Genomic DNA, 25623 nt, shown 5'->3' with positions numbered 1-25623 from the left:
ATCAGAAAAAAAATCATGAAATGACCAGGAGTAAACAGCCCCTAAGTCAGTTCATGTCCAATTTCCGACTAGGAAGCTTGTATTTATGATAATTCCGATAGCATGTGAATGCAGCATAAGCCACAGAAGGTCATTGCACCCCTGAACAGGCGTGGCTGTTCACAGAGTGCTGTATCAAAGCATATTAAATGCAAAGTTGACTGGAAGGAAGAAACTGGGCAGCAAAAGGTACACAAGCTTGATGACCGCAAGCTTGAGAATACTGTCAAGCAAAGCCGATTCAAACACTTGGGAGAGCTTTTCAAGGAGTTGACTGAAGCTGGAGTCAGTGCATCAAGAGTCACCACGCTCAGACGTCTTCAGGAAAAGGGCTACCAAGCAACTTCTAAAACAGAAACAACGTCAGAAGCATCTTATCTGGGCTAAGGAGAAAAAGAACTAGACTGTTTGGAGGAAGACTGGAGACGCACAGAATCCAAGCTGCTTGAAGTCCAGTGTGAAGTTTCTGAAGTCAGAGATGATTTGGGGTGCCGTGACGTATGCTGGTGTTGGTCCACTGTGTTTTATCAAGTCCAAAGTCAATGCAGCCATCTACCAGGAGATTTTGGAGCACTTTATGCTTCCATCTGCTGAAATTCTTTATGAATATGCTGATTTCCTTTTCCAGCAGGACTTTAGCACCTGCCCACAGTGCCAAAACCACTTTCAAGTGGATGCTGACCATGATATTACTGTGCTTGATTGGTCAGCCAACATGCCTGATCTGAACCCCATATGGAATCTATAGGATATTTTCAAGAGAAAGATGAGAAACAGTCGATCCAATAATCCAGACGAGCTGAAGGCTCAATAGTGCCTCAGCAGTGTCACAGGCTGATCGCTTCCATGCCACACCTCACTGATGCTGGAGTTTGTTCTAAAGGAGCCCTGACCACGTGTTGAGTGCATAAATGAACATACTTTACAGAACTTAAACTTTTCTGGTTTGCAAATTCTTTTTTTATTTTTTTTTTTATTATTATTGATCTTAGGAAATATTCTAATATTTTGAGATACTGAATTTTTGACTTTCATGAATGTAATCAAACTGAATGTTTCAAGCTGTAATCATCAAAATTAAAAAAAAATGTTTTTGAAAAAAGTTTCACTTGACATGTAATGAATCTAGAATATATGAAAGTTTCACTTTGAGGTGCACCTGTATGTGTGTGTGCACATATATATATGTATATGTGTGTGTGTGTGTATATATATATATTCACGACGCTACACACAGTCAGGATTTGTCCGTTTTTTTTCATTGCATTTAGACTGTAGTCATGTGGACTATTGAAAAGGTATTAGGGAGAGAGAAATCTCTCAGTGTTAAGAATAATTATGACACTAAATATGCCAAGTTCTGTAATTTACAATACCTAGTCAAAAAAATAAAAATCTAGAATGAATCATTAGTGCAGTGTTTTTGTTTGGCAACAATTCCTTTAACCCTAATTGATGCAGTAGCTTTTTATTTCTCAAACAACCATCTTGGAAGATGTATCCATGTCCATATTCCAGGATGACAATGCCAGGATTCATCAGGCTCATTGTGCGAGATGAAGTCTTTTGGATGTGTTGGAGTAGCACATTCTAATATTTCTTTGGACCACCTTATTGTGCTTTCATTGCGGCATTGTTTTGACAAACAAACATCACAACATTTATTTCCATCAAGAGTTGCATTAATTTTTGGCCAAGACCTTGTATTGACAATTTGAGTCAAATCATTCTGTAAAGTTGACTCCAGTACATCTTAAAGACTTTCAATGTGCTAGTTGCATATCTCCGCCATTTTGGATTTCCGGTCTAGCGTGTGTGTGCATAGATACTTCCGGTTGTGCTAAATGCCAGTGCAGAGAACCGGATAAATACAAATATTACTTTCTATACATGTTTACGGGATTTATAAGATCACTTAAAAGGCAAATAAGATCTACACTGCTATTATCACTATACTATAAATGTTAACTGGGCCAGTGCATTTGAAATTTACACTAACGTTAATCCCTACTGTTCACGAAACTAAAGTGTAACTCATGGTGTGTACACACACTAATTGACTAATTTAAAGATTTGTTTTATCTGATAATTAATGCAAAAGAGATCGTAAAAATAAATGTGCTTTCACAAAACAGATAAATATTAATAAAACACACAGGTAATGCAAACACCGATCTTTTAATTAATGTCAACCTACCATATTATGTTAAATTGTACAGTTAAAGTTATAAATTGTTATCAAAAAGTTATATAAATATATATAATATAAATACATGCAGATATCTCTGAGCATCTCGTTTGACAGTCGTAAACCTTATGATCTTATAATTAGCAGTCAGAACAAAATCAACTCTCCGAAAATGTACAGTATTGCACGTTTGAATGATTTGTGTTTGAATGAAGAGATCCCTGTAGACTGATAAGTGCTGATGTTGAGCCTCATCAACAGAAGAAATAAGAAATCTCCGTGCTTTATCTTGATGAATTTCCACACAGAGGTACGCAATAATGTAGCGAGGATGTTTTCTCTTGTCTTTGATGTACCACTATCCGCTCTTTAATCTGAAAAACATTAATTATTTCTATCTAGCCAAGTTTCGTATGAAGTTTCCCCTTACGGTAAATGCGAACGTCGCAAGACCGGAAGTATGCACACACTCGCGTCGCCGAAGCTCACCGGCGCCATCTTGTGCACCAAGCCCATAGGGTTAAGCTCAAATCATACATGAAAATGATTCTGCATGCTCACTGAACCACTATTTCACAATTTAAACTCAATAAATTTAGAATTTGTCAATGGACATGGGTACATCTTTTGACATGGTTGTTTAAGAAATTAATAGCTACACACTGAATCAGTTAAGGTTAAAAGAATTGTTGCCAAAGATACAACATGGCTAAATCATATTAATAGCTGCAATAATCCAATCCTAAACTCTTAAAGGGGTCATATGATGCGATTTCAAGTGTTACAAGCTGATTGTGCATAGACAAGATTCCTGAAGTTGCAAAGACTAAAGTCTCAAAACCAAAGAGATATTCTTTATCAAAGTTAAGACTCTGCCACACCCTCCTAAAACGGCTCGTTCAAACACGCCCCCACATCTTGACGTCAAGATATGGAAATATTTGCATAATGCAGCACAAATGTTCACGCAAAGAAAGAAGCCGTGATTTCAGTAACCGCAGTATTGTTGATGCAGCCATGTCAGGGAGACACTCTGTGTTTCTAGAGGCGTTTTTCCACTGCGTGGTGCGACTCGGCTCGGCACGGTTCAGAATGGCACGGAACGGCTCAGGTCGGCTCGGTTTGCGTTTCCACTGCAGTTTAGTACCGCTTTAGAGTGGTCGTGATTATTCACGTGTCGTTATAGTTGCGCCGCCACTACTGCCGTGACTCCTGAAAAACTTTTTAATTCCACATCGCTCCATCACGCTCTCACTGGGTCCTCATCGGCTATCACAAGAGGAACGTCTGTACTTCCTCAACCGACAACGAAACAGCCATTTTTTTGATTGTTAAAAGAAAGGTGCGCTCAGTTGCGTTCGATCCTTCGTTGGCTAGCGGGTCTGTTGTGTCTCGTGCCGCAAATTCAAATTACGCAAAAAAAAAAAAAAAAAAATTCAAATGATGCAGGCAGTGACGATTTTCTCCGGCCAATCAGTGATCAGCAGTGTTTACACGTCACGTTTTAGTAACGGTACGGCTCGCTTGGAACCTCGGCCAAGGTGGTACTAAGGTACCAGGTACTATACCCAGTGGAAAACCCCCCAAAAGTGAGCTGCACTTAACCGTACCATGCCGTACCATGCAGTGGAAAAGCGCCATAGGTGAAAGCAAAAGCATTTTATTTGGCCTTCCGAAAGTAGATGCAATTAGGAATCATTAAGATTGCTCACAACAGAACAGTACAACCCAGATGTTATCACAACACATTTTATGGACGACCGTTTCGTGAACCTAGGAGAGGAGATAATTCTGACTTTGCTATGACAATCTGGCGCTTCTGAATCAGCAACTGTGTGTTTTGTTATTAGTTTAAGTATTGCTAGTGACTGTTTAAATGTGTTGTATATGTGTGTGCGTGTGTGTGCTCGCATGTGTGAGAGAGGGAGAAAGGGTCACACAATCGCGGCTTGTGTGCAAACACATATGAGCTTCATCACTGTATCTGTCACACGACTCTGTTCCCTCTCGGGCTTGAACTGATGGTAAAACTAAGGACATTATTTACTGTCTTTCTTTACTATAATTTTGAAAGCTGAAGCTCACGATTATGGAAAGCGGCGTTACATTTCCGACACGGCTTGTGGTGTGCGGCCAATCACAATTCACTGTGCCAGTTGGCCAATCAGAGCAGACATATTCTGTTACACCAAACACACAAAATAATAATCTTTAAAATAGCATCATGTGAACGTTTAAGTATTTGCTTATTTAAATCCAAATGACAACTTTTTTTTTTTTTTTTTTTGGGCAGGTAGTGTGTAATAGAGTGTGATGTAATTCTCTACTCACCATAGACAGTAACATTGAATATGATTTCAGTCTCCGTGTTGCCGCTGATGGTCACTTCATAAAGTCCAGAGTCTGTGGTTGTGGTGTCTGTGATGGTCAGAGATCCAGTCTGATTGTCCAGCTTCAGTCTGTCTCTGAATCTCCCATCAAGAACACCATCCTTTATTGAGATCTCATTGGTTGCTCTGTTGATTTTAACTAAAAGAGTCTTTTTAGTTCCATACTTCCACATGATAAGATCGTCTGTCAGTATTTTAGTAACATTAATCTGTAGAGTGACTGAATCTCCCTCCATCACTGACTTCACTGTATCTGTATCACCAAACACACCTGAAGAACACAGACAGTTTCTCAGTCACACATATTAATGTGAAGTTTAATCTAATTTCTACTGGAGTTTGCAGTAGTTGTGAAATTATTACAAACTTTGGGAAGGTAGAAAAATAGAAATGGAAAATAATGGAAACGGTGGAAAACATATTTGAATTTGCGTATCTTCATATATTGTACATTTTACGCTTTAATTTAGTGGTAAGAGTTACAAAAAAATAGAACAGTGGGGAAAACTTATTGATGGTGGAAGTTAATCTCATTGGATCTCTACACAAATAACATATTACTGAAAGATTATAAATCACCTTGTACCTTTAAATTAGAATAACTGACTGAATGTACAGTGTTTGGTATACTAGCCTCAAGTTCATGATTTAACAGGGCATTTAGATAAATGAAACAAAATCTGTTTGTGATATGAAATCACAAATCTAAATCCAGACTGCTGTACATTTCATAGTAATATCTGAGAATAAAAGTGACAAAACACCTTTTGATTGATTAACTGATGTATTATTGTTCTGTACTAACTGTAAAAAGTAATATTAGTAACTTACCACCCAGCTGGTAAGAGAACAGCCAGAAGAAAAACAATGTTTTTTCTTTAAACATTTCCATCCAACAGCTCTGGGATTTTAAATAGTGTCACTCAAGATGTTACAAAAGGTAATCTGAGAGTGTTGTGGACTGTTGTAAACTCATCTACTTCAGTTTTTTGCCTTGTCCAAATACTCACACTTGTCTTGGCCACTTGAGAGCATGTGCACGTGACAGGAAGTAAGTGCGCAAGACTGTCCTAGGTTTTAAAAACGGCAAAGCGAAGTGCCCTTAACCTCTTAAGACCCTGCGGCCTCATATGAGGACATTATATTTTAGTGAATTTCTCTGAGACTATACACGCCACAGTTTTATGTCTGGATATCCTGTACAGAGCACATTCAGGGCTTTTCAGAGATAACAAATGATTGGATGTTTCACCATGACCACTCCCTCTACTTGGTCTTCAAAAATGTCTGAAATTAATTTAGTGACACTCTTATGGACATATGATAATATTTTGTAATTATCATTTAAATCTGTCTAATTTTTTACCTGTGTGTCATAAATCAACATCTCAGGACAATGTTATGGGGTTTCAAATCAAAATATGACTTTCTGTTACGAAACAGGGCGTTGATTTCATACATGTCCTCATATGAGGACACCGGAACTAAAAGCATATTTATTACGCATTTTGGAAGACATAACAAATGAATAGGGAAAGAAATTATATTTCAATATTCCATGAAATATTATATATTATTATGAAAATCTTGTCAATTAGTACTCCATTATTACGGCTGAGAGAGCTCAACGTGCTGCAAATAGAAAAAATACCTGCAAATTAAGAAAACAACTTCCTCAATTTTACAACGCATGCGCTGCAAATGCTCACAACACAACCAAAAAAAGAAACGCACTGCAAACAGAAAAAAACCGCCTGCAAATTCAGGAACAACTTTCGTCAATTTTTGACAACACACGCGCTGCAAATGCTCAAAACACAACCAAACAAAGAAACGCACTGCAAATAAAATTTATTTGGTTGTATTGTGAGCATTTGCAGCATGTTTCTTTATTTGTTTGTGTTGTGAGCATTTGCACCACCTGCTGTCAAACTGATGAAGATGTTTTCTTGATTTGCTAGTGCTTTTTCTATTTGCATGTGTTTTCTGAAGTTGCAGCGCATTGAGCTCTCTCGGTCACCGAGAGAGTTTTGCAGAACGTTTTGCAGAAAGAAAAAAGGTATATCGAATCATTCTGTTATAACATAGTTGAGAATCATCTTTATACAAAGTTTGGTAAAAAAAAAAAACATTGTTGGGGAATAACAGTTAAAACAAGGTTTCAGAAATTTACTGATATTGGTGATATTTAGGGGCAGTCGTGGCCTAATGGATAGAGAGTTGAACTTGTAACCTGAAGGTTGTGGGTTCGAGTCTCAGGTCCAGCAGGGATTGTAGGTGGGGGGAGTGAATAACCAACACTCTCTCCTCCCTCAATACCATGACTGAGGTGTGACCCTTGAGCAAGGCACTAAACCCCCAACTGCTCCCTGGGCGCCACAGCATTGGCTGCCCACTGCTCCGGGTGTATGTTCACTACTGTGTGTACACTTGGATGGGTTAAATGCAGAGCACAAATTCCCAGTATGGGTCACCACACACTTCTCTTTCCCTTTATGTTGTACATTTGCAACTGCTTTTTATCATTTAATTAGAAGCACCACAAATTAAAATTTGTTATAGGGACTACTGAACAGACATTTAGAAGCTGATTGTAAATTTAGTCAATTTAAATTTTTTTAAATTTGATTTTAATAGTATTTAAAATTAAAATAAAGCTATGTAAACACTTGGATTTTTACAACACTATAAGTGTGTCCCATCAGGTAATGAAAAGTTTGACACACACTTGTGGTCTTCATCCTCACTTGAACACTTGGACCAAACACAAGAAATACGTCATGCAAATTGTCAAGTGCAAAGACAGCAAGTGTGGGTATTTGGACAAAGCATTTGTGTCTCAGCTGAGTTGAGCATGCGTGTAGCGTGTTTAGGCTGTAGTCCAGTTTCACAACATGTGTGTGTAATTAACTAACAAGACAAATACATTTAAATTACAGCAATGAAAATTATGTAATTGTTAATCTATACACATGGAGCACGTACCTTCTGGCAGATTACCGTTTCAGATCAGAGATAGTTTTCTGACAATGTTGTGACAGCATATCAATAGCAAGAAAGAATTTAAGTGTAGGACTTTTTTTGTCAGAAAACATGAAGGTTGTCTTACCAGTCACTCATGCATAGTCGATATAAAAAACTGGATGACGAGTAACTTCTTCTAAATTCTGAAAAAACAGAGGTGTTAATTATCAGACCTAAAAACCCCACATGTAATAACCTAGAACACTATCTAACACGGCTGCTCTGTCATTTCTTCTTCATCAGTTAGGAACCTAGGTGTGCTGTTTCAAAGCAATCTTTCATTTGAAAGCCATGTTTCTAGCATTTGTAAAACTGTGTTTTTCCATCTCAAAAACATATCTAAATTGCAAACTATGCTCTCAACGTCAAATGCAGAAATGCTATTTCATACGTTTATGACCTCAAGGTTAGACTATTGTAATGCTTTATTGGGTGGTTGTTCTGCACGCTTGATCAACAAACTACAGCTGTTCCAAAATAAAGCAGCTAGAGTTCTTACTAGAACCAGGAAGTATGACCATATTAGCCCGGTTCTATCAACACTGCACTGGCTCCCTCTTTAACATTGTATAGATTTTAAAATCTTGTTAACTACTTATAAAGCCCTGAATGGCTTAGCTCCTCAGTACTTGAGTGAGCTCTTATCACATTATAGTCCTCCACGTCCGCTACACTCTCAAAACTCTGGCCATTTGATAATACCTGGAATATCAAAATCGACTGCGGGCGGCAGATTCTTTTACTATTTAGCGCCCAAACTCTGGAACAATCTACCTAACACTGATCGGGAGGCAGACACACTCTGTCAGTTTAAATCTAGATTAAAGACACATTTCTTTAACCTTGCTTACACATAATACACTAATACACTTCTAATATTCAAATCCGTTAAAGCATTGTTAGGCTGCATAAATTAGATCAACCAGAACCGGGAACACACCCCATAACACACAATGTACTCATTACATCGTAAGAAGAATGGCATCTATGCTAATATTTCTCTGTTTCTTTCCTATTCTGTTTCTCAGTCTGTGTCCAGATCAGATGGTGGATCGGCACCGGGAGATGATGTTCGTTGATCGTTGGTGGAGGCCGGGACACCTGGATGAGCCCCGGGGACATATCCCTAGTGAAGACCTGGACTTAAATACAATAAAAATAAAAATAAAAAAATAACTAAAAATATAATAAAATACCTAACTACATAATACTATTATTGTTAGAAATGGCAACAATATAAAATAGAAATATAATACATTTATACATTTAAAATTTTGATTAAAACAAAAAGTAAACAATAAATAAAAGATAATCTCCTGGCCAGAGGAGAACTGGCCCCCCAACTGAGCCTGATTTCTCCCAAGGTTTTTTTTTCTCCATTCTGTCACAGAGGGAGTTTTGGTTCCTTGCCGCTGTCGCCTCTGGCTCGCTCAGTTGGAGACACTTAATTTCTAATGATTATCGTCAATTTGATTTCGCAGATACTATTTAAACTAAACTGAGCTAGACAATGGCATCTCTGAATTCAATAATGATACGTCTTAACTGAAAATTGAGTGTTTAATCTTATTATTATACATTACTGACACTCTATCCTCCAATTTGATACTGTTAAGTGTTTTAAGACAATCTTGATTGTTAAAAGCGCTATACAAATAAAGGTGACTTGACTTGACTCATTTTGGATTGACAGGTCTTGGGGGCAGGGTTTTGGAGAGAGGAAGTGTGGTTGAAGGCATGGGGCGTGGTGTAATTCAGTCTGGAGGAAGTAAATAGTTAACACTGTCATCAGCTTCGTCTGTACTCAACTTTACTTTAGTTCAACTATTTCAGACCACGGAACAGTTGAAGAAAATGATTCACACATTTGTTTTTTGCTGTTTGTGCTGTTGCAGTCTGGTTGGTGAGTTATAGACAAGAGTTATAGACAAAAAAAATTTACAATTACAGTTGCATGTTATTTGTGTAAAGATCTAATGGGTTTCAGTTCCACCATTAATAAATGGAGATTTTCTTCCCCCACTGTTCTATTTCCTTTTGTAACTCTCACCACGAAACCAAAGCTTAAATTTACAGTATATTAAGACATATATGTGAATTAAAATATCTGATTCACAACTACTGCAAACTCCAGTAGAAATTAGATTAAACTTCACATTAATATGTGTGACTGAGAAACTGTCTGTGTTCTTCAGGTGTGTTTGGTGATACAGATACAATGAAGTCAGTGATGGAGGGAGATTCAGTCACTCTACAGATTAATGTTACTAAAATACTGACAGACGATCTTATCATGTGGAAGTATGGAACTAAAAAGACTCTTTTAGTTAAAATCAACAGAGCAACCAATGAGATCTCAATAAAGGATGGTGTTCTTGATGGGAGATTCAGAGACAGACTGAAGCTGGACAATCAGACTGGATCTCTGACCATCACAGACACCACAACCACAGACTCTGGACTTTATGAAGTGACCATCAGCGGCAACACGGAGACTGAAATCATATTCAATGTTACTGTCTATGGTGAGTAGAGAATTACAGCTATATTCTGTTGTATTATATGTTACAGATTTTGGCATATTTATTGTCATAATTAGACCAGTGGTTTTCAAACCCTGGGTTGTGACCCTCAGGTTGGTCAGGAGACTTAAAAATGTGTTGCCAGGATGATTTAATGAAAATGTATATGTGCATGTAACAAAGTTCAAGATTTAGGGAAGAAGCCAACAGGAACCGGAAAACGTAATTTTAATAAGAAATTAAACATAAACAACAAAACAAAAGTAAGTGGTAGCCACCTCACAGTAGTGTATTTGTTTGCTCTCCAGAGTGTTTTGCAGCATTGAACATTGTAGCCAATCACAGGCATATGTCACAGTGCACACAACGGGGAGGAACGAGAAACACGAAGATGAGGATAAACTCAAAATAACAGTCTTTAATTCGAACAAGGCAGGGCAAGACAAGGCAGGGCAGACACAGGAACACTAGAAGTAACAAGTAGACCAGACAAACTCTAACTGAACAGACAGGACCATAAATACACAGGATAATCATAGATAATAACTAAAACACAGCTGAAACTAATAAACTAATACAGACACAAGGGCACAAGAGGGAACCGCATGACTCACACGACACATGACTGACAGCATATCTGTTGATTTCTGGAACAACAGTGTTTCAGTTAGTCAGAATCCACTCACCACGCAAAACTTTTTTCGAGCCAAAGCAAAGTTAGTCAGACTGTATCAATAGCATTTCTTTGTTGTATTAAAACAAAACTTGCTATAGACCTTTTTCATGGAACACGAAATTACCCATTATGCTTTGCGTGTACATGTAGGCAGGATGCTCCGAACTTCCGGTTAGCGGCTTGATGAGTTTAGTTACAGAGATATGCATGTATGGTTACAGAATTGTTTGGACAGCTCTGAAACGGCGGTTGTAATCTGTTTTACTTGTACTTTTAACGTCAACAATGGCAACAAGCAATGACAATATTAGATCGCGGTGGCTGCACAATCAAGACTATTTAACAAAGACCGTAAACAAAGAAACTTTGTGTGTTCCTCATCCTATGAAGTTGACCAGCGCCACATCCTGGATTGATGATATGAAACAATGGCCAGCAGTCACATATGTTGACATAATCAATTATCTTGTTTTGTCTGAGGGTGTAGATAGCGAGGAGCTTAGAAATTATAAAAGCACGAAAGCATACAGTTATCTACACAGTAATAAAATTGGACGAATACTTTGTCATAAACATCAGCAGTTTACATTACTGAAAGCGGAGGTGGAGCCGAGTCAGTCTATAAATAAACCCAATCACATCGCGTGGGTGATGTTACAAAATAACGGAGTAGTGGAAACAGCTGGATGCTCCTGTGTAGCTGGCCCTGGCAGGTCTTGTAGGCATGCTGCTGCTGTGTTGTGGAAGGTGGGTATTTATAAATAGATTATAAGCCGTTTTAACTTTCATTCACAGGATATGAATTCTTGATATCAACAATTTAAATTTTCACTAATTAAAATGCTAATTCTTGATACCAGGAATTAAATTTCAACTATTGAAGACTAGAATTCTTGATATCTGTAATTGTATTTTCACTAGCTAAATGTCACCATAAGCTGTCATTCAAATCCAAATTTTTGATATCAAGAATTCAGTTGTGACTAGTGTTGGGTGTAATTAGTTACTAAGTAATTAATGTAATTTAATTACTTTTCCCTAAATTATTTAGCTCTTAAAAAGTGCTAATAGTGATGTACTGTGAAATAATAAAGTAAACTATGTACTGATTTTTTTTAACGGTGCAAAATGCTGTAACCAGTGGTATGACAGGGCTATCTTGCACATGATGAACAGTGTAGATGGAATGCAGGAACCAGAAAAAACCTTCAACAGAAAATAATTAGTCAGATAACATTTAAACATCACAAAGCTGAGGATGTATAGTGCTTCATCTACAAGAGAGGGAGAAAGGCTACCATCTACACCAAGCTATGACACACATCATGACTTCAGGGAGAGAGTCAGTTCATCAGACACAAAACCACTCTTTGAACTAAAAAACTGTCTGTTGGAAAAATGCTACAATGCAAATGTATCAGTGCAAGGGAATGACAATGACAGCTTAGAACTCCACCAGCCACATGGAAGAGAGCATTTTACAGCAAATACATAGAACTGAATAGTGACCAGGCAGCTGAATTGGAGATTCAAACACAAAATCAGAGTTTGTCAGAGGTTTGGCATAGTGCAAGACAGATAAGGATCACTGCTAGTTCAGCTAAACGTGTACCAGTACGGGCAACAACAAATCCTTATAAATTCATCAGAGAGCATCTTTTCCTACCTTTCGGGGGAATGCAGCTACAAAGTATGGGAGTGAGAAAGAGGCAATAGCTCGGAGCCTTCTTGTAGAAAAAGGTCTACAGGTCTCCCACTCAGGTATCAGGGTCAGCCTGACAGAGCCATGGCTGTCTGCAAGCCCTGATGGCATAGTAAATGGTATGGAACTTCTGGAAATAAAGTGCCCTGTTCCCAAGAACACCACCACCTCTCTATCAGACAATTTCACTATGAATAATAGTGACATCAAAGTGGTTGATGGGAAGCCTGAATTACAGAGGAACGGAGTCAGGGGCTACTACAGACAGATACATTAGGGATGTTTTGTACTGGGCTGAGAATGGCAAAACTACTTGTCTGGTCTCCAAAGGAACACATTCTGATAAATGTACCATACGATGCGGAGTATTCAACACACCAGGTTACTCATCTGAGAGGCTTTTACTTCTCAGTGATGCTTCCCAGAGTAGTAGATGAATTCATTGCAAGACGATTCAAACTGAATGACAAATACTTACATGTAGTCAAAAAAGCTTAACCTATTGGTAAGGTAAAGATTACCAGAGTTTTAAAAACAGTGTACAGATGCTGACATGGAGAGGAAAAAAGTTTTAATGTATCAAGACAAGTTTTCAAAACAATTTTGTATTTATTTGATATTTCCTTGTATGTTTTTTTTTTATTAGATTAAAGTGTATATACGTACATAGTAAAATGAAATAGAAATCATATTGAGATGGATTTTTTTAGAATTACAAATGTCAAGTATTGTTATTAAATACTTGTATGTACAATACATGACTAATACAGCAGTCTGAGCATTACAGGAATAGTTTATCCAAAAATTAAAATTGTCATTATTTACTGTTTTTTTCTTCTTCTGTTGAACACAAACAAAGGTATTTTGGAGAATGTTGGTAACCAGACAGTTGACGGTAACCATTGACTTGATAGTGGAAAAAAAAAGATTATAGAAGTCATTGGTTATCATCAACTGTCTGGTTACCAACATTCTCCAAAAAAATAAAATAAATAATCTTTTGTGTTCAATAGAAGAAAAAAAAAATCAACATGAGGGAGAGTAAATGAAGACCAGATTTCATTTTAAAATAACTTAATTTTCTGATTCATGGATCAGTTCACCACTTAAATTCACTAAAGCTGTACATATACGCAGAATTTTATCTATCTTTGGCATAAGGGTGATAGGCAAAGTTTGTGATAACACCTTGTATACTTTCAGTCTCCTAATTGCACGTTCAACATGTATCCTTACATTTGCAATCCTGCGACTACATGTGACTTTTTCTTCTGTCAGCTGTGTTTTGTTGGCGAAGTGAGGAATTATCAAATTAACTTGTCTTTCAAACAACAAGTCTCTAATCAAAAAACCCCTGTCCACCATCACTTCATCTCCTGGATGGAGATATTCAAGAATGCCAGAATCACACGTGATAAATTTGTCACTTTGTCACTGCACCCCATATGCTGCAGATATAAACATTACTAGACCACATGGTGCAATAGCCACTAAATACTTGATAGTGTTGCAAGCATAATAGTGGCTGTAAGATTCAGACCTTGAGTCTAGGTTCCTTGGTCTTTGCACTTCACTTTCACTGCAGTCTAAGATACAGGTAATATTGGGATAATGTTGCTTAAATGATTCTGGTGTTGTGGCCCTGATTGTTTCTTTGGGAAGCCATGGTATCAGATCTTTCAAGACTACAGCCATGGTGTCAATCCAAAAAGAAAGTATCCTGCTCACTTGGCTTACTGATATACGGAATCGAATGGCTAGATCTTCTATCAACAGGTTTAATTTCAGTTTCATTAGTGTGAGCAAGATTTGCTGTTCAATTTCAGTCTGGTAAGACAGATTCCCATGGGGACGCAAAACAGCTACAAGGGTATGAAATGTGTGGAGTGGGAGACCAGTGTACAGATTTGAGTCATAGTCATTCATCAGACTAGGAGGCTTGAAAGTATCGCACTGCGTTGACTGGTTTACATAAGTTACACTGTGTTGTCTCTTGACGTAACAATGCTCCTCGAAGATGTGGTCTTCCCACTGTGTACCAACAGAGGCAACGTTTTTAGAGATGTGGTCAACAACATTTGATTGCTTGGTACTGGGGACAGATGCAAGACTCTCTTCTTCAGGTCTCAGTTCATCCTTTCCAGAGTGCTCTTCGTAAACACCAGCTCCTATAAATACAGACAATCCATTATACATTGAAGCATCTAACATTAGCTGGGTTATTATATGGTACAGGGTGAGTTTCTATTTTGAAAAGGGTGATTTTTCGAGATTTATATGTGATTTTTTGAAAATAGTTAATTTAATGTTGGATACAATAATGCAGAATTCTAGTTTAGCACTTATACACTTTTAATTGGCATTATGAAAAACAAAATGCTGACTTTCCACATTTTATAAACCAAAATAAGTTTATGAACAAATACTTTTAGGTATTATTTTGTTAAATGTTGTGATTTGAGCTACAAATGGTAAACATTTATGGTGCCATACTGTTGTAGCTGGTAAAATGATCAGACAGACTACACTCTGCTGCCAAAATATGTATTCAATATTTAAGTGTGTGCACACTTGGTTAAACACTTTACAAGAACAATCTCAAAGCGGAGTGTTCAAAGTTCAAGTCAGACTTTAAACGATTCATCACGGTGAATAAAACCAATATGTGTCCCTGGAGCACAAAATCAGTCATCGGTAGCACAGGTATATTTGTAGCAATAGCCAACAATACATTGTATGGCTCAATTATGCATTTCTCTTTTATGACAAAAATAATTAGGATATTAAGTAAAGATCATGTTCCATGAAGATATTTTGTAAATTTCCTACCGTAAATATATCAAAACTTAATTTCTGATTAGTAATTCTATAAAGATATGTTAAATGAATCAGACTTCACTCCGATTTGAATCAGACCATGAAAACATTGCAACAACATTTTGTTTTCATAACACATTTATGTTTACATTCTGAATATATATTGAATGTAGGCTACTTATCGAATATACTTAAACATCTTTAAGAAACCAGAATTTTATTCAGCATTTAAGCACACATCATGAGAACTTGGTCGTCCAGACATACTGAAAAGACGCATTTCGATTAAGGTTAATTGTGAAGTCCCAATAGCACTTTAGTGTGTAAATAACGTACGTTAAGTGAATGGTCTCACCTTCGTCCGGACACGTTCGTCGTCTTCTCTTCTTTCTTAATGGACGATCATATCCAAGCCAAAGTTCGGGATGAGGATTTTCTGTCGTTGGTTGTCTGTCCACAAAGTGGAAGGAGCATAAGTTGACGTTACGAGGGGGACATTTCAAATTAAGTGCTGCGAGCCATTGTCTTTTACTCTCGTCGTCGGACGGCATCTTGTGCAATTTAAATGGCCTTGGACACTGACATTCTGCTCGTATTGTTTGCTTGTGTTCATAACACTCTTGATCGAGAAAGTTTTTCATTTTTCTGTAGCTGTTGTGACAGCCTTTTACCGCACAAACTTAAAAGGCTGAGCCTCCACGATTCGCCATTACCATCAACGTCCTCTAGCTGATGACAATTACTAAACGGAAGTTCGAAGCATCCTACAGGAAGTCACTCACCGCTATGGCGCCCTCCATGGAGAAGCGAAGAAAAAGGTGTATATGTAGTTTTTTTTTTTGGGGGGGGGGGGGGGGGGGTTGACTGTGTGCAAGTGAATTAAGTCTGTACCCTGCTGAAAAAACAGCATTGCTGGTTTTCAGCTTAAATTATGTTTTGCATTCTGGGAACAGCATGGGATTCTGGTAGCTGCAAAACAGCAGAACAGCCGCACTATGTAACCAGTATAAACCAGCCTGGACCAACATGGAATTTATTTTGGATTATGCTAGATTTTTCAGCAGGGTATCCTATCAATGCTAAAGCCAATTTTTATTCAAACGATGCAAACAGAAAAAGGGAAAGGGAAGTGATGTGTGGCAAAGTATGGTGACCCATACTCTGAATTTGTGCTCTGCATTTAACCCATCCAAGTGTACACACAGTAGTGAACATACACCCGGAGCAGTGGGCAGCCAATGCTGTGGCGCCCGGGGAGCAGTTGGGGGTTCGGTGCCTTGCTCAAGGGTCTCACCTCAGTCGTGGTATTGAGGGTGGAGAGACTGTTGGTTATTCACTCCCTCCACCTCCAATCCCTGCGGACCTGAGACTCGAACCCACGACCTTCAGGTTACAAGTCCAACTCACTATCCATTAGGCCACGACTGCCCAAAAACAGTACATTATTCATGTTTTTGTGACTCAACATCGTTTGCAAGTTCAGCAATGTAAAGAATTTGTTTGGATGTATGGCTCAGTGGATGGACCTTGGCTCTAATCCAGAGGTTGTGGGTTTGAATCTCACATGGTGTTACTAAAGATCTGCCTCTTTCAATAATAATAATAAAATATATTCTGTCTCAAAAACTACACAGTTTAGAAACGCACAACAAAACATCACAAACTGATAACACTCCTGGAGACAGTATTTCTTGTGCTGTTCTCTAATCTCTATCCACCTGTCTGTAGTCCCAGTAAACCACTTGGAGTCTTTTCTGCCTCCTCCTGCTTCACATCATTAATCGTAGTATTCTTCCTCAGCCCACCTGTAAAAGCATAAGTTTAGATATATAAATGTCCAGCTACAATAATACACTTTATTTTACAGTGTCCTTGGTGCAGTGCAATTTTAAATTGAAGTACTGAGTAGGCTAATATTAATTAACATCACATACATCCAATGTGGTTGAAGTTTTTATTGTATTTATTTATTTTTACTGGTTTGGGTGTTTTATATATTTATATATTAAGCATTTACAGATGTTTCATGATTAATGATTATGGGAAACCAGTTAAAAATAGTCTAGGTGTAGCCCAGTGCTAAAAAGCATTTAAGTTATCTAAGTGCTAAATAATTTAGATTAATTAAGGTTCATAATTATACGTTAAAACTAAATAAATTATCTTAAAGATATACAAAAATTAGAATTTAGAAGTAAGATCGAGAAACAAATTTATTGTAGTTCATCTCCATTCTATTCATTTTGGGTAAGTGAAAGAGATTATGGGAGTTGTAGTTTGTTATACAATTGTTTGTTTAAATTTATTCTAAGGGTTTTGTTTAAAGAATTTCATTGGTAAAGTGAAATGTATAATGTAACATGTAATATTCTGATGTTTGGTGGTAAAATAAAAATTTATTATATGACTTTTGTATGCATGGAATGACACGTGAGGTGAAAGGTCGACAACCGCGGGAGAGGAGAGAGACTGAATAGCTGAGTAGGAGTTGCGTCGAGGACTCGCTCCGTGCTTTAGTGTTTAAACTGTAAAATAGAATGTGACAAACGTTGTATATTTGCCAGTTGGACTTTATGTTTTGTGCACACAATCGGACTGAATTGTGAACTTGGAAACCGAAGACTGTGTAGTTATTGACGTTTTGCCAAAGCTAACATTTCGCCGCCGAGAGGATGACTGTCGAGTGAGTGATTTCCAGTCCATGGACATCGCGTGTGAGAGACTGCCTATCTGTGACGGTGTGGTAATCGACGGAAGAACTATCATTTGGGATTAAGGTATCTTTAATTGTTTTTTTTCTTGCTCCAAAGGGAGTGAAGGGGTCATTTTGTTTATTGGCCACGCCGAATACAAGCGACGCTCCAGGCCTGCAACGGTTAACTGTTGTGTTTTAGCTCTTTTGCCGGCTAGGACTGGGGTGGGTAAATCACGTGTGAGTGTGTGTGTGTGTGTGTGTGTGTGTGTGCGCGTGGGCCCGCGTGTGTTTCATGCTGATGCGATATGTACTGTATTTTAGCCTACTGTTGAATGTTAGCTAAAGTGAGGCTAAGATAGCCTACAGGTTTCTAAGCTCTTATTACATTTTGAGGCTATTGAGGTACGTGTAACCTTTTGATTTCTTTTACATTTTGAGGATAATTCAAACTTGAGGTTTGAGGTGATTTAATTTTATTCAATAAGCTAAGTGAGTATTTGTTGAATACTTTTCTTCATTGATACATTTTGTATTTTTTTTGTTTATAGTGAGAATTCATTCTTTTGGTGAATTTAATATTTTATTTATTCAGTAAACCCTATTTTTATTTTACATTTTGATAACTTGAGTCCTGAGTATTCATTTAGTGTAAGATATCGTTGAGTAATAGATTGAATATGTAAATTATATTTCATGTGAAAATGGTTTAAGTCAGTTACACAAAAGTACACAGGGTTGTGGTTTAAAAGTTTATTAGTTATTCAAAGCACATGTAAAGTTATACAAACAGACATTTAAACAGGAGGTCAGCAAGAATTCCATATATTATATACAGTTAACTAGGATTCATTTAAGAACCCAGGAACGCCCTTTAGTACCAGGAGATAGGCCTAGGGGGCGCTACATAGGTTAAAAAAAGTTAGCCTCAATCAACAGCATTTATTATATCACAAAATTTCACAATGTCACATTAATTAACACCACAAATAATCTTTATGTTAGGTTTTATGCACCTTGGTAAAACCTCTCGTTTTAATAAATGAAGCTGTGCACATTGTAAAATTAATCTCTTACTTGCATGCTATGCTGGTCACAGTACTTTACACACATGCATTTGCACTACTCATATTTTGCACAGACTGCACATTGTTAAAGTTATTACACTATAAACTGTCTAAAGTTGTTACTGTAGAAGCACAGTAAACTATTTCTATAAAATATTGCACTACTGCTATTTTGCATAGAATACATTGTTCTATCAATACTTTGCACACTCATCCAGCTGTATTTATTTATTACCACTGTTCTCACGTTTCTGCTGTTCATAATGGGTATATACACTCACCTAAAGGATTATTAGGAACACCTGTTCAATTTCTCATTAATGCAATTATCTAATCAACCAATCACATGGCAGTTGCTTCAATGCATTTAGGGGTGTGGTCCTGGTCAAGACAATCTCCTGAACTGCAAACTGAATGTCAGAATGGGAAAGAAAGGTGATTTAAGCAATTTTGAGCGTGGCATGGTTGTTGGTGCCAGACGGGCCGGTCTGAGTATTTCACAATCTGCTCAGTTACTGGGATTTTCACGCACAACCATTTCTAGGGTTTACAAAGAATGGTGTGAAAAGGGAAAAACATCCAGTATGCGGCAGTCCTGTGGGCGAAAATGCCTTGTTGATGCTAGAGGTCAGAGGAGAATGGGCCGACTGATTCAAGCTGATAGAAGAGCAACTTTGACTGAAATAACCACTCGTTACAACCGAGGTATGCAGCAAAGCATTTATGAAGCTACAACACGCACAACCTTGAGGCGGATGGGCTACAACAGCAGAAGACCCCACCGGGTACCACTCATCTCCACTACAAATAGGAAAAAGAGGCTACAATTTGCACGAGCTCACCAAAATTGGACGGTTGAAGACTGGAAAAATGTTGCCTGGTCTGATGAGTCTCGATTTCTGCTGAGACATTCAGATGGTAGAGTCAGAATTTGGCGTAAACAGAATGAGAACATGGATCCATCATGCCTTGTTACCACTGTGCAGGCTGGTGGTGGTGGTGTAATGGTGTGGGGGATGTTTTCTTGGCACACTTTAGGCCCCTTAGTGCCAATTGGGCATCGTTTAAATGCCACGGCCTACCTGAGCATTGTTTCTGACCATGTACCCATCCTCTGATGGCTACTTCCAGCAGGATAATGCACCATGTCACAAAGCTCGAATCATTTCAAATTGGTTTCTTGAACATGACAATGAGTTCACTGTACTAAAATGGCCCCCACAGTCACCAGATCTCAACCCAATAGAGCATCTTTGGGATGTGGTGGAACGGGAGCTTCGTGCCCTGGATGTGCATCCCACAAATCTCCATCAACTGCAAGATGCTATCCTATCAATATGGGCCAACATTTCTAAAGAATGCTTTCAGCACCTTGTTGAATCAATGCCACGTAGAATTAAGGCAGTTCTGAAGGCGAAAGGGGGTCAAACACAGTATTAGTATGGTGTTCCTAATAATCCTTTAGGTGAGTGTATAATCTGTAATCTATATAATCTACATTGCTCTGTTCATAATGTACATACAATCCCTACATTGCATTCCTATTTATATTCTGTATATACTCTGCTCAATACTGTATACCTGTATAGCAATTCCACTGTATATTCTGTAAATCATATCTTCACTTACTCTGCACTTATATGTATATAAAACACTATATTCTTGCACTTCTGGTTAGATGCTAACTGCATTTCATTAGCTCTGTACTTGTACTCTGCATAAATGACAATAAAGTTGAATCTAATCTATCTGCATTGTTGTTTATAAGAGTGAGTGCAGAATTCAGAGCGTGAAATTCAATACTACGGCATGATGACTAATCTAAACGCTGATTGGTCACTACATTCATAAAATCAACATGAACGTGTGTGATTGGTTTTAAGGCTTAGCAACATAAGCAGATTTACTGTAATGCCGCAATCTACACTTATCATTCATTTTTAACTTTAATCACTACAGCCATAATAAATTTGGTGGTACACAGCCTGAAAGCCCATATTTCAGAACTTAACTTATGTCAGAAAGCAAATTCAGAATGTCATTCAAAATTAGTGCTATATATCGGCTGGTGAGGAATTTCATTTTTCCCTCAGGGGACAAAAAATGGTGGCTACAGCCACAAACTACAACAGGAAAGCACAAAATAAACAAAAATTGGCTATACGACTTGATAAATGTCAGATAAAAACAACATTACACGTCATTTTACGTAATTAACTGTTAGAGTTAATTCAGAGACAGGGATGAGATAATGTTGAGCGTGTAGCTCCCATGTGAGACCCATATAAATTCTGGAATTTGTGATCGTCCCTGCTAAAATGTGTAGGCTACAGTAAAAGGAAACAAATACATTTTGATAAATGTATAAGCAGGCTAACATTGTAATATTGATAATTCAAACAAAATGAGACAGCATTGTAATATTGATAATTCAAACAAAATGAGACATCACAATAGAAAATCATGCATTTTCATTTAAAAAATAGTTATATTGATCAGATCCATAAAATCTATCTTCTTTATTAAAAAGTTACTATTAACCAAAAAATTAAAGATATAAGGATGTATTTTAAGTGTGAAATAATTTTACCCACATAGATCCCATAAAGGACCCATATGTTTAAACCTATATGGGACCCACATTATGAAACACACATGGGACCCACATAAATTGCCCATTTTCAGCCCATGCCCACATGGAACCCATGCTGCCCAGGTATAACCCATATGGGGCCCACATATCAATGTTGGCTGGGATCTTCGCTATATGCAGAATACACAAGCTGCGTAGGGCCCCCGAAACACCAGGGGGGTCCCTTGCTCTCAAAGATGTTTTAATTTTAGTTTCGTTTTTGATTTTGGTCAGCGGTTATGAAAACATGAATGATCATTTATTTTAATGCGGTGCGCTGTCACGCTCTCTATGTAAAAATCTGCCAAATCGTGTAACGTGAATGTCGTACAGTCTCTTGCTCTTACTTTTAAAAAAAAATAAATAAAAAAACAAGTTGAAAGCTTACTGAGCCACGGAAGAGATACTGTTTCTCGAGCGCTTTCTGCGAGCACAATTTGAGATGGAGTGAAACACGGACAAATGCATTTCATCCAATCTTTACCCCCACCCCACACACACACACACACACACACACTCACACGACACAGTTTTGCGTTGGGCCCCCAGAAGTCTAGGATCGGCACTGGGCACCACTAACCAAACCGATAAACAAACACAGACCAGAAGTTAACTTCGGACCAGGCGCGTGCGCCCGATGAAACGGTCTATATTTGTTTGGATTTTCACTTGATTGTCTCATGTTTTCCAGCTCGTCTGCCCATTCCTGTCATTATCAGTGACTCCCCACAAAATTCTTCATCATCATCATCATCTTGTTCATTGGTGTGTTCCGTGGTGAATGTGGGTCATGTGACTCTCTCCTGGTACAAAGGAAACAGTGTATTGTCCAGCATCAGTGTGTCTGATCTCAGCATCAGTCTTTCTCTACCTCTGGAAATTGAGTGTCTGGATGATTCCTACAGCTGTGTTGTGGCTTATTCATTCATCAACCAGACTACACATCTCAACAACACTCAACCCTGTCAACCATGTCCAGGTACATCACTTGTGATATTAGCATTTATTCACTGAGCAGATCTTTTCCTGTTTGCTGATTTGTTGTATTTTTATTTATTGAATTATTAGTGTATTTTGGTTTTATTGTTCTTGGATTAAGGAGATATTTCATTTGAAATATTTTTTTTAATAAATATTTAATTAAAATAGAGGTGATTTGTTAAAATAAAAGTGATGAGGATAAATGTTTTTCTTTTTCTCAAATGATGAAATATTCTCTCAGAGCCAACTATTAAAACACAGTGTTTCTGTGGGGCTTGCAAGTATTTGTCTTCTTTGTTTGATCAGTTTGTTCAAATTGTTCAAACCAATTTGAAAATTGAAGTTGAAAACCAGGTAGTGGTTAATTTATTTTGCAACTACACTGTGCAGAAATAAGACACGCTTTCAATGATAAATAGGTATAGTTTAAGAGTAATTTACTCTTAAATTAGTTTCCCTCTCAAATTAAATAGCCCTCTTGTAAAAATGTACGGTCCTGTTTAATGTAGTTTTTTTTTTTTTCCTCAGATTGTGTTTTCTGTTGTCATGTTCCTGAAGCTGTGACTCGTCTGGCCATCTCCGCTGTGGTTGGCGTGGCTTCTGCTTTTATTATAGTGTATGACATCATATCCAGAAAAGTTGAACAGGAGAGATGACATAGCACTCATCATCATTAGAACCTCCCAGATGAATCATGTTTTCTCAAATTGTGTCCACTGTTTGTCAGGACACCTCTTTTTTGAAAGGGGCAAGTGAAAGAGAATTTTACTTGCCTGACTGGACAGCTACTCTGATTAGTTGATCTTCTTACAAGATCACATACTAATGTTGTTTAATGTCGATTAGCAATGGATTATAAATTTACTTTATTATTATGAAAAAACACAAGATGGCATGACGAACGCAGATAAACCATTTATTGTCACAATTGTGGGAAAATTGTGGGATTATTGTCCTTGTGATTAATCAGTTCAAGCATTTCAATCTTCCTTTTAGCAATAGCGATGCCTTTTTTTATTATTAATGCAAAACAATAATAGAGAGTTGACATTTTAAAGGATGTCTGTACATAATACACAAAGTATCAAGAATATATATATTATGTCAACTGAAATCAAAGTAGTATTAAAGATTACAAGAGAAAAAGTATTAAAAAATAAAGACAAATACATAAGAACTTGAGGGTAAGACATTTAACCATCAATTACAGTATACCAATTAAAGTCATTGCAAAATTATATAGTTTTCTTGCTTTCTTATTTTCTGACAATGAAATGGTATTTAGATCCTTTTTTAATTCTTAAAAAAAAAAAAACAATACTGATAGATGCCTTTGTTCATATTATGGATTTCCTGGAGCGTTATGAGTTCTATTACTTTGTGATGCATATGTGGAGTTTCTGCACAAGGGTGCCCTCTGGCTTCCAGTATGAATGAAACAGACTTAGTCCTATTTTGGGGAAAAATAATATTTCACCCTAAAGATGTTTTTCTCCAATGTTTGTGTGTTCCCGGTGCAAGTGTGACAAAAGTCAAGAAGTCTTGTATCATGACGATCAACGCTCAATTTTTTTAAAAATCTTTGAAAATCAGTTTCGGGTCGTTTTGACCCGAGGGACAGATGAGGGTTTTAAAATACAAATCTTGTGTAATTCCAGGCTATCTGTAATCAGAAACGCATTTAAAACTGGAATATAATTTAATTCACATGTGTTTCATAAACAAACAATCCTTTCTGGATTACAATCTGCCATCAAAATGATAAATTTAATTATTCTAGCTCCTATGTGAGAAAAGGCTATGTAATGAACCTTGTTGATATCTATGTCTGTCAAAATAGACCTCAACAACCAGTTGTTGTACCAGAGAGAAAATACTTCCTTTTAAAACTTCTAAAAAGGCACAGGTGCAAGTATGAGGGTGGAAGAAAAAGGCACGGGACAACACGCAGTCCCCCACATCAATTCATCTACACACACACACACACACACAGACAGTGAGTCTTCAAATTCAATACATTAATACAGTGGTGCTCCCTGTTGAAAAAAGCTCATCAACCTACACTGCATAGTAAGGTGTGTTACTCTGTTCGCTATGCTCCCTGACTCCCCCTCTTACACCAATCGCCCCTCACACACACACACACACACACACACCCCCAATTCATTCCTTCACTCACACACTAGCACAGGAATAAGTTAAAACACTTCCCTCTCCCCCGGCTTGCAGGACCCAACCGTGGGGTGAAGAGTGTCCACAGCAAACAGTCAGTCAGGAGAAAAGCATATGGTAAGGAGGCGGAGTTGAAGTTCACAGTTCTTTCACAAATCCATTCGCATTCGAAAACAGGGGAATCACTCAAGTCCAATAGTATAGAATCATATGCATCATCCTTAAACTATAGCATTTTGGGCAGAACGCCAACCAAACACCAAGGTGATGGTGACTCTAGTAGTTAACACCCCGCCCTAACTCAACTCTCTCACACACTGGAATTTAACTAACTGTCTATCTTCATCTCCGGAGGGCCTATTGCCCCAGAGAGACTGCAAAACGTACCCCACAAGTCACCACCTCGGAAAACAGAGCTTTGTGTCACACACGTCTTTTTAAAGAGTCCTTTGATGTTGTGTCCACAGGTGAATACATTCAGAGCAATCACATGATCACCCGATAGCAACATTCTACAGATATAAATGATCCGCCACCTGCAGGATCCTCACATGCGATAGCCTAGTAGCCGGGACAACTTCTTTTTATTTACAGATGTGATGTGACGTGACGTGATGTGACGTGCCGTGCTCGAATTTCCTGCGAAATCCTACCTGTACCACTCAAATTAGAAAACATTATAAACTAACATTGTGAATCGGGCTAAAGTAAGGCGACAGTT

General features: G+C 37.7%; 2 protein-coding genes across 2 annotated transcripts in view; one reads left to right on the top strand and one right to left on the bottom strand.

The window, feature by feature from the left end:
• LOC306867156 (uncharacterized protein) overlaps positions 1–5617 on the bottom strand; it is a 33040-nt gene extending 27423 nt beyond the window's left edge. The window contains exons 1-2 of the mRNA XM_079412709.1: positions 5449–5617; positions 4559–4888 (exon numbers count right to left, since the gene is read on the bottom strand). Of these exons, the coding sequence (XP_079268835.1) occupies positions 4559–4888; positions 5449–5509 (391 nt within the window). The 5' untranslated portion in view covers positions 5510–5617. The remainder of the gene's footprint in view (positions 1–4558; positions 4889–5448) is intronic.
• A 3780-nt stretch (positions 5618–9397) lies between these two features.
• On the top strand, positions 9398–23961 carry LOC306867473 (T-lymphocyte surface antigen Ly-9-like). The gene is made up of 4 exons (XM_079413136.1): positions 9398–9544; positions 9837–10166; positions 22441–22728; positions 23259–23961. Exons 1-4 carry the CDS (start codon positions 9496–9498, stop codon positions 23384–23386), a joined length of 795 nt encoding a protein of 264 aa, XP_079269262.1. The 5' UTR covers positions 9398–9495; the 3' UTR covers positions 23387–23961.
• Positions 23962–25623: the final 1662 nt, after the last annotated feature.

Source organism: Barbus barbus (assembly GCF_936440315.1).
Source record: "Barbus barbus genome assembly, chromosome: 49".
NCBI classification, from domain to species: Eukaryota; Metazoa; Chordata; class Actinopteri; order Cypriniformes; family Cyprinidae; genus Barbus; species Barbus barbus.
Note: the sequence above shows the minus strand (reverse complement) of the source record. Positions and strands in the feature narration are given on the sequence as shown.

Bases quoted from the DNA above. Each gene is read 5' to 3' on its own strand.
- LOC306867473 (XM_079413136.1), top strand. From the start codon at position 9,496: ATGATTCACACATTTGTTTTTTGCTGTTTGTGCTGTTGCAGTCTGGTT. The intron at 9,545-9,836 runs GTGAGTTATAGA...TGTGTTCTTCAG, and splicing joins GTGCTGTTGCAGTCTGGTTG to GTGTGTTTGGTGATACAGAT. The intron at 22,729-23,258 runs GTACATCACTTG...TTTTTTCCTCAG, and splicing joins ACCCTGTCAACCATGTCCAG to ATTGTGTTTTCTGTTGTCAT.